Consider the following 9,473-nt stretch of genomic DNA (forward strand, 5'->3'; position numbering starts at 1 on the left):
GTGCCAAGAATTTAGGGTTGAATAAGAAATAGGCACTTTTTTAAAGGATCATTATTTAATGGGAAAGACAAATGTAAACAAATAATTACAGAACAGGGAGATAAGTGCTAAAATGAAAGATTGTATAAGTTGCTGTGGAAATACAGAGGAGGAACACCCACAGTGTGCCTGCCTTTTGAAGGGAAGAAAATAATAAATTTAACTTAATAATATGCATAAGGTCTTTTACAACTCAAGAAGGAATTAATCAATGAAGACAGAAGTATGACTCCTGGTTTGAGATAATTACAGCCTAGGAATTTCAATAATTTAAGCAAAACATTAACAGGGGTTGTTGGGAAAAGTATAAATGGCAGCCATACCCCAGAGAAAAAAACCCAACATGGCGCCTAAGCACCTCTTCTTCCTACCTTCTTCTTTTCTGCAGTGGTGCGATTCCCGCCCGTGTGAATTCTCCCGCCGGCGCCAATTTCAAATCTCGCTGGCGGTGAACCTTAGCCCCAATGAGAACTAATTCCTGGGCTCCGGAGCTGATATCTGAAAGAACTTGCCAATAAACGGGTTGCCTGCCATTTATCTAAACCCTACCATCTCCCCCTTAGTTCTATATAAGCACACTGCTTTTTGCAATAAAATTGGAATTTTCCCGGCGAAGTGTCTTTGCGTGGGGAATTCTTTCATTCTGGTGCCGTGAGTCGGATATGGGTGAGCTCTTTCCAACAAGAGCCCCGTCCCCCGCTCTGCCGAGACACTCCGCCCTGGTCCGCTCTTTTCAGACTCAGCTGCCTGCACTCAACACTCATCTGGCGTGGTAAGGATCCCCTGACCCCGGCTCGCCAACTCCCTTCAGGCTATCGCTGGATTTGTGACCGTGATCGTCCGGCACACTCCAGACGCCCGGTGGGGAGAGGGAATCCACCCCACTAAGACCTTTACTGGTTGAAGTGGACCCTCTGGTGATCCGTTTCCCTTTGGGGCGTGAGGCTTCTGAGTTTACACGAGAGGCTCTGTGGTTTTTTCCCTCCTCTGCTGCCGCTGCCGCTGCCGGCTAAGAGTTGCTGTTTCCTGCGGGGCTGCTGTGTCTGGCTGAAGCTGCCTCTCTGCTCGGGGAAAACTGAACTCCCGGCCTGGAACTGCATTCTGCCGGAGCCGGAGTTCTGTTTTCATTACTGACTTCTTCCACTGCTGTCGAAAACTTTCCTGATGTCAGGTTGCCCGTGGCTCCGACCCCATTGGGTCTCACAGATCGCACTTCACTGGTGACGACCAGGTAGTGCCCTCTGTATTTCCTCGAGATGGCTGGTCATTTTGGGGACGCCCACCTGACCCCCGTTTGCCCTGGGCTTCCTGGAAGCCGGTCCAGCCTGGGTTTTCTCTTTGTCTCTCTTGCTTACTCTTAATTCTCTCTCTCTCTCTCTCTTCCATCTTTCCCTGTGACTATGGGCACCTCTTCGTCTATACCTGAAGCCTCACCTCTCAAATGTTTAATAAAAAATCTGGCCACACTCTCCCTCACACCAGACATCAAGCCCAAACTTCTAATCAAATTCTGTACCCAAGATTGGCCTACATATCCACTGGATAATGGCAATCATTGGCCTCCAGAAGGCTCCTTAGATCCAAACCTCCTCCGGGACCTTTTTAACTATTGCCAGCATCTGAAAAAGTGGAGGGAAATTCCCTGCGTTGAAGGTTTTAGCCTTCTCGCACAGCACTCTGCTCTCTGCTCCTCCTGCCCTCCCTCTCAGGTCCTTCTTGCTTGCAAACCCCTCTCTTCCCCTACTTCTACTCCTGACTTCGCAGATTCTTCCTCATTTGACCCAGCAGATGAACCCCCACCTTATCCCCCAGCCCCATCTGCCCCTTCTCTCCCACTATACCCTCCTCTTCCTCTGCCTGATTCCACAGATACTCAGCCTTCCGTTTCATCCCCCTCCTTTCCGCCCTATTCTGCCTGCTCCACCTCCTCCTCCTCCACAGAGACACTCCCTTCCCCTCCCTCTCCTTCCTGTCCGCTGCCTGCCTCTTTCAGTCCTCCTGTTACCAGGTCTAAGGGACTCCTTCCCACCCCCAAGACAATCGCACCCCTTCGTGAGGTAGCTGGTCCCGAGGGTGTCATCAGAGTCCACATGCCCTTCTCCATATCGGACATTACTCAGCTAGAGAGGAAGTTAGGCTCATTCACCACTGACCCCACCACTTACATTCGGGAGTTTCAATGGGTCCTACAAGCATATAGCCTCACTCATCATGACATCTACATGCTCTTGGCCAATACACTTCTCCCCGAGGAAAGGCGACGGGTCTGGGAGCTAGCCCAAGCCCATGCTGATGAAAATCATAGGACCAATCCTAACCACCCCACGGGCCCTCATGCTGTCCCAGAGCAGGATCCCCTATGGGATTACAACACCCCTGAAGGCTTACAGTCTCGTGACCTTTTTACATCCTGCCTCTTGGCGGGCCTAAAAAGGCCACCCGCAAGGCTGTTAACTTTCAAAAGGTGCAGGAGATCATTCAAAGGAAGGAGGAAACACCTTCAGAATTCCTGGATAGACTAACCAAGGCCCTTCAACAGTACACAAACCTTGACCCAGAAACCCCTGATGGCTGTCATGTCTTAATGACATATTTTCTGGCCCAAAGCTACCCTGACATTAAAGCCAAGCTTAAAAAGCTTGAACAGGGCCCTGCTACTCCTCAGACCAAAATCCTCGCTGTCGCTTTCAAGGTCTTTCATGGTAGAGAAGATGAAAGTGAACGCCGTAGGCAGAGGGCTGAAAATGCCAAATTCCAAATGTTGGCCCAGGTCATTCAGAGAAGGTCATCACCACGCCGTCCTAGTAAGACACCCCCTGGAGCTTGCTTCAAATGTGGTAAGGAGGGACATTGGGCCAGGGATTGTCCTTCGCCGAGGACACCCTCCAACCCCTGCCCAAAATGCCATCAAAGGGGACACTGGGGGGCAGACTGCCCAACAACCCGGAAGGGAGGTTGGTCAGCTGCCCAGCAACCCCAGCCTCTCCTGGGCTTGGCAGAGGAGGATTGACGGAGCCCTGGGCCTTCCCTCCCAACTATTACCATCAAGAAGCAAGAGCCTAGGGTCACCTTTCTGGTGGATGGACGCTTCATTACCTTCCTCTTGGATACTGGTGCCGCTTTTTCGGTCTTGAGGGAGTATTGGGGTCCTACCACACCCTCAAAAACTCCTATTGTCGGGGTAGGAGGTAAACAGATTTTCCCTCGAAACCCCCCCCCCCCTTATCATGTTATATGCAGGGATCCCTTTTGTCCTTCACACACTCCTTTCTCGTTATGAGCCATTGCCCCATTCCCCTTCTGGGAAGGGACATACTCTCACTATTGAAAGTCACCATTCACATATCACCCCACATCTCTCCTACCTCTCATTTCCTCATGATGCTCCTAGGGGCAGATACACCTCCTTCACGCACTCTTCCACAACTAACCAGTTAACCCTGAGGTTTGGGACACAACTACACCTTCTATGGCTAATATTAGTCAACCACAATATCCACTCACAACCACAGCCCTCCTCGGATTAGAACCCATCATCCAGGATTTATTACGAAAGGGGTATCTTAGGCCTACACACTCTCCTTTCAACACCCCCATTCTGGCAGTTAAGAAACCTAACGGGTCCTACAGGCTGGTTCAAGACCTTCGCCTTGTCAACTCCTCTGTGATCCCCATCCACCCGCTAGTGCCCAACCCTTACACCCTCCTCTCTCAGATCCCTGCCACTACTACCCACTTCTCGGTCCTAGATTTAAAAGATGCATTCTTTTCTATTCCCTTGTCCTCAGAATCTCAGGATATCTTTGCTTTTACGTGGACTGACCCTCACACCCGCCATTCTCGTCAGCTTACCTGGACTGTCCTCCCACAGGGATTCAGGGATAGCCCCCATCTCTTTGGCCAAGTTCTTGCCCAGGACCTCACATCCTTTCACCCCACCTGTCCTGACTCTACTCTCCTTCAATATGTCGATGACCTTCTTCTATGTAGTCCCTCTTGGGAACACTCTCAATCCCACACCGCCCAGCTTCTCAATTTCCTAGCAGATAAGGGATATAGGGTGTCTCCCCACAAGGCCCAGGTTTCCCAGTCTTCTGTCACCTATCTTGGTTTTCATCTTACACCTGGGAAAAAGGAAATAACACTGGATAGAAGGCAACTCCTCTCTAATCTTCCAGTGCCCCATACGAAAGCCGAAATACTATCATTCCTAGGACTAGCAGGTTATTTTAGGGCCTGGATCCCAAATTATTCTCTTCTAGCCAAACCTCTGTATGACCTAGCAAAGGGATCCCCTAGTGAATCTCTTGTCTCCTCCCCTAACTACCACTTCCACAGGCTTCAGCAACTCCTCCTAAAGGCACCCACCCTTCACCTTCCTGATCTTTCAAGACCATTTCATCTATATGTCCATGAAAAAGGGGGACAAGCACTTGGGGTCTTAGGTCAAAACTATGGGCCTACATTTGCACCTGTGGCATATTTGTCCAAACAACTAGACCCTACCATCTGTGGGTGGGCCCCTTGCTTAAGAGCTCTGGCTGCTGGACAAATTTTACACAAAGAAGCCTCTAAGCTGACTTTTGGGGCCCCTTTAACTATCCACTCCCCACATCACTTAAAGGATCTTTTAGCTTATAAGGGCCTTCAAACCCTTCCTCCATCCAGAGTTCTCTCGCTCCTCACTTCCTTTCTGGGAAACCCTAATATTACTTTCCTCCCCTGCTCTGCACTGAACCCTGCCTCACTGCTCCCAATGACTCCCACGTCTAACACACCAACTCATAATTGCTTGGAAACCTTAGATGATTTCCTCCCCTGTCATTCTTCCATTTCTGAGGGACCACTCACCAAGCCTGACCTTATCTGGTTCACTGACGGCAGTTCCTTCAGGCAGAACGGCACTCATTACTCTGGATACGCTGTAGTTTCAGCCACTGAGATTATAGAGGCCAAAGCTCTGCCTTCAGGAACTACCAACCAGCAGGCTGAACTTATAGCAGCCACTCGTGCCTGCCTTCTAGCACAAGGCAAATCCCTCACCCTTTATACTGACTCAAAATATGTCTTCCATATCTTATTATCCCATGCTGCAATATGGAAGGAGCGAGGCCTACTTACCACCAAAGGTAATGCGATCACTAATTCGGCTCTTATAACCAATCTGATAGAGGCCTCCCACTTACCCACCGAGTTGGGAGTTGTCCATTGTAGGTCCCATCAGAAGGATGGCTCTCTCATCACTGAGGGCAATGCCAAAGCTGACCAGGCGGCACGAATAGCTGCTACCACTTCCAATTATGGCCCCCCCTGGAGGACATATAATGGCCACTTTAGACAGCTCATCTGAAGCCCCTACTTCTTCCAGTAAGAACAAGGATCTTTTCAAGTTCCTTCATACTCTATTCCATTCCAATTCTCAGTCTTTAACCCTCTTTTTACAGAGCTTCTTCTCCCTCACCCCCTCTGACAAAGCCATGCTCCAAAATATAGCCTCTAATTGTCAGATCTGTCAGTGGACCAACCCTCATACTCCTTTAAGGCCCAAACCTTTCCCTTCCCACCAAGCCTGGGGACACATTCCCGCTGCTGACTGGCAGGTAGACTTCACCAACATGCCCACAGTACGGCGCACTAAATACCTCCTTGTCTTTGTGGACACTTTCTCTGGTTGGGTTGAGGCATTTCCCACTTCCAATAAAAAGGCTTCCACTGTAGCTTCAATCTTACTGACAGACATTATCCCCAGGTTTGGTATGCCCACTTCCTTACAATCTGACAATGGCCCTGAGTTTATTTCTAGGATCACACAAAAGGTCTCTCAAGCCCTCTCCTTCAAGTGGCATTTCCACTGTCCATATCGCCCCCAGGCTTCAGGGAAAGTGGAAAGGGTAAATCGTACTCTAAAGGAAGTCCTTACCAAATTGACAATGGAATTAGACTGGGTCAAACTCCTTCCCTTGGCTTTGCTTCGAATCAGAGCTCTCCCTAAGAAACCATCTTTACTGTCTCCCTTTGAGATAATGTATGGAAGACCTCTTATACCCCCTGGGCTGGTCGTTTCACAAGGACCTCTCACCCGAGATTTGTCTTTGCCTCTCTTGTTTCATCTCCGCTTGGAACTCTGGAAATATCAGGACTGGCTTCTTCTGGACCCAGTCTCCTCTCCAAACACTCCTCCCTTAACACCTGGGAGTCTAGTCTATTATAACACCCCAGAGGAGAAAGGGCCTCTTGCCCCAAAATGGGAAGGCCCCTATCCTGTCATTCTCTGTACCCCCACCACCGCCAAACTCTCCTTACCAGACAACCGTCTCACTCCCTGGATTCACATTTCTAGGTTGAAGCCATATCACCAGGAGGCCCCACCTGCTAATGACAGGACCACCCCAGAGGAACTCCAAGAATCACCTCCTGAACCTCCCCTTTACTCCTGCTCTCCACACCCATCTCACCCCTTTAAGTTGCGGCTCACACGGTGTTCTCCACAGCCCAATTCCTCTTAAAGAAGGCACAATGAGCTCTCCCAACACCCTAGTCTTCTCTCTCTGCTTGTTTTTTGTGCTCTGCTTATTTTCTGTGCTCTGTTGGGACTGGTCTTTACCCTCCTCTCCTACCATGTATTTATTCACTCTTCGGGAACGATACTCAGAACATGGCATGCAGAAGGTCCGCGCAGTGGATGCAACTACTTGCTTCATCCACAACTGCACCTCTATTTCCCTAAAATTGTCACCTTCAAGGACCTTCATCCCTGGTAGCTGGAACTGGCCTTTCATTTGCTTCCTTTTTGATCAAACCAAAGACTATTGTCATTGGTGGCCTGAGATATATAGTGGGTGCCCCTATTGGTCATGCAGGTTCCATGATGAACGTGGTAGCTATTCTTACCACTCACTTGGTTACCCTGAAGGGTGGACTTCTAGTTACCTAAAGTGGCATAAAGGCTCTTCATCCAATAACAATGGATGGTATACTTTAGATATACCTGACCCCAAGGCCAAACGTTGGGACTATGTTGAGTTTGCTGTCTATGCTCGGACAACCTCAGCCAGACCCACAGGGTGGATGACTGTTGGCCGCACCCTGATTACGCCACCTAAAGCAACCATCCAGGTAGTCGAACACATCAAGGAGTCAGAATCAAAACTTTGAGATCTTATCCATAGCCCATCCAAAGAAGATTCAGAGCCTTCAACCCCCTTAGGCCCCCCTCCCACATGGCTCAATTTACTACACCAAACTCCTCGATTATTAAACTCCACCCCTCTTTCTGTGCCTACTTCTCAGTGCTTTCTCTGTGCTTCACTTAGTCGTCCACTTCTAGCAGCAGTCCCATTAGCGGCAGGAAATATTTCAGCAAAAACCTACAATTTCTCTAAGAAAGGACAACCCCTACATGTGACACGTATCCCACTGTGGGAAAGTTATTCCACCAATACTTCATTTCCTTTCATCTGTTTCCACCTGCCAACAATGAATCCTTTACCCATTTGTTCCTTGAGCTATAGCACCCCATTGAGCCCTGCGTTTATGCAACCTGGACATTTCCTCTGGTGTAACGGGTCTTTAAGTACCTCAACAATCAATGTCTCTGGCACCTGTTTCTTGGTTACTGTAGTTCCTCAGCTGTCTTTGTATACTCCCACCGAATTCCGGCAGCTGGCCCTACCTTCCCGCACCCGTAGGGCAGTCTTTCTGCCGGTTCTGGTAGGCCTCACTTTAACAACCTCAGTGGCAAGTCTCGGACTCTCTGGTGGAGCTATAGGTCATGCTCTGTGGGCATCCAATGACCTGCAACAAAAACTGCAGGAAGCACTCGATACCACTGTTGAGTCTCTGGGCTCCTTGAAGCGACAGGTTACTTCATCGGCACAAGTGGCTTTACAAAACCGAAGGGCGATTGATCTTCTCACTGCAGAAAAAGGGGGTACATGCCTGTTCCTCAGAGAGGAATGTTGCTACTATGTTAATGAGTCTGGGCTAATAGAAAAAAAAATGTTGTTAATTTGCAGGAATTATCTACCCAACTGCTCAAACCCACCTCCTCTAATCCCATAATGGGGTTCTTCCAATCCTCTCTTGCCACGTACTTACTACCTATCTTGGGGCCCCTTATTGGGATGCTCCTTTTTTGTGCTCTCTTGCCCTGTATAATGAAGTTCCTTCAAACCCAATTGCAAAAAATTTCTAATCAAACTTTCAACCAGCTTCTGCTTAGGCACTACCAGCCTCTGATGACCGATGAACCCCCAACATCTCCAAGAGAACAGTTCACTCAGTGCTGAAGCTCACTACCAGGCACGATGGAATGCAACGGACATCAGACAGCGGGAGACAACGAGCTCGGAGAACCTCTTAATCTGCCATCCTGGATTCATGAGTCTTTATGTCCTTCTAAGCTTCCTCATGGCCCTTGGCCTCTTCTCTGTCAGTCCCCCAGCATGGAACTTCTGCCAAAAATTGACCTTTGCTTTAATTTTTGTCTTCATTCTGTTTTTATTCGCTCTGATCTTCTTCAGGTGCTGGTGACGCCATGTCCAGGCAACGCTTCCAGTATTTCCTAGAGTCTCTGTTACAGGACCAGTGGCTGATACCAACAATCTCCTCCATCCAGGACTGGTTCGATGCCATCGACAACTTGTGGCTTCAGGGAACTTTCACAGACTTCACCCCTACAGAAGTAGCTGTCTATAGCCACTGGGTTTTATTTCTGGCTGCCATGATATCCCCAGACCTGCCCCCCGAGCATTCCTCCACTTCCCTTTCTAGGCCCACAGCGCCCCCACACAGCAGGAAGCAGCCGGATCTGACCAACGACGTCCCACTTCCTAAGAAAACAAAAAGGGAGGAATGTTGGGAAAAGTATAAACGGCAGCCATACCCCAGAGAAAAAACCCCAACATGGCGCCTAAGCACCTCTTCTTCCTACCTTCTTCTTTTCTGCAGTGGCGCGAAAAGTTCCCGCCCGTGTGAATTCTCCCGCCGGCGCCAATTTCAAATCTCGCTGGCGGTGAACCTTAGCCCCAATGAGAACTAATTCCTGGGCTCCGGAGCTGATATCTGAAAGAATTTGCCAATAAACGGGTTGCCTGCCATTTATCTAAACCCTACCATCTCCCCCTTAGTTCTATATAAGCACACTGCTTTTTGCAATAAAATTGGAATTTTCCCGGTGAAGTGTCTTTGCGTGGGGAATTCTTTCAGGGGTGAGAGGTGGGAGGGAAAAGGAAAGAGAAGGGAAATTGCATGGAAATGGAAGGAGACCCTCATGGTTATACAAAATTACATACAAGAGGAAGTGAGGGGAAAGGGGAAAAAAAAACAAGGGGGAGAAATGAATTACAGTAGATAGGGTAGAGAGAGAAGATGGGAGGGGAGGGAATGGGGGATAGTAGAGGATAGGAAAGGCAGCAGAATACAAAAGTCACTAG

General features: G+C 49.0%; 2 protein-coding genes across 3 annotated transcripts; both read left to right on the forward strand.

The window, feature by feature from the left end:
• The first annotated feature begins 476 nt into the window (after positions 1-476).
• On the forward strand, positions 477-9,214 carry LOC139702052 (uncharacterized). 2 transcript variants are annotated; one of them, XM_071602007.1, is made up of 3 exons: positions 477-811; positions 8,250-8,469; positions 8,562-9,214. In XM_071602007.1, exons 2-3 carry the CDS (start codon positions 8,346-8,348, stop codon positions 9,077-9,079), a joined length of 642 nt encoding a protein of 213 aa, XP_071458108.1. In that variant the 5' UTR covers positions 477-811; positions 8,250-8,345; the 3' UTR covers positions 9,080-9,214. The 2 variants fall into 2 exon arrangements, with proteins under 2 accessions (XP_071458108.1, XP_071458107.1); XM_071602006.1 differs by lacking the exon at positions 477-811 and having other exon boundaries at positions 8,117-8,469.
• LOC139702079 (putative endogenous retrovirus group FC1 Env polyprotein) lies at positions 6,658-7,194 on the forward strand. Its single transcript, XM_071602174.1, has one exon. It carries the CDS (start codon positions 6,658-6,660, stop codon positions 7,192-7,194), a length of 537 nt encoding a protein of 178 aa, XP_071458275.1.
• Positions 9,215-9,473: the final 259 nt, after the last annotated feature.

The sequence above is a fragment of the Marmota flaviventris genome, chromosome 15 (assembly GCF_047511675.1).
Source record: "Marmota flaviventris isolate mMarFla1 chromosome 15, mMarFla1.hap1, whole genome shotgun sequence".
In the NCBI taxonomy this organism is placed as follows: Eukaryota; Metazoa; Chordata; class Mammalia; order Rodentia; family Sciuridae; genus Marmota; species Marmota flaviventris.

Coding starts and splice junctions, on each gene's coding strand:
- LOC139702079 (XM_071602174.1), top strand. CDS start 6,658: ATGTATTTATTCACTCTTCGGGAACGATACTCAGAACATGGCATGCAG.
- LOC139702052 (XM_071602007.1), top strand. CDS start 8,346: ATGGAATGCAACGGACATCAGACAGCGGGAGACAACGAGCTCGGAGAA. Junction 8,470..8,561: donor TGGCCCTTGGCCTCTTCTCT/GTCAGTCCCCCA, acceptor GATCTTCTTCAG/GTGCTGGTGACGCCATGTCC.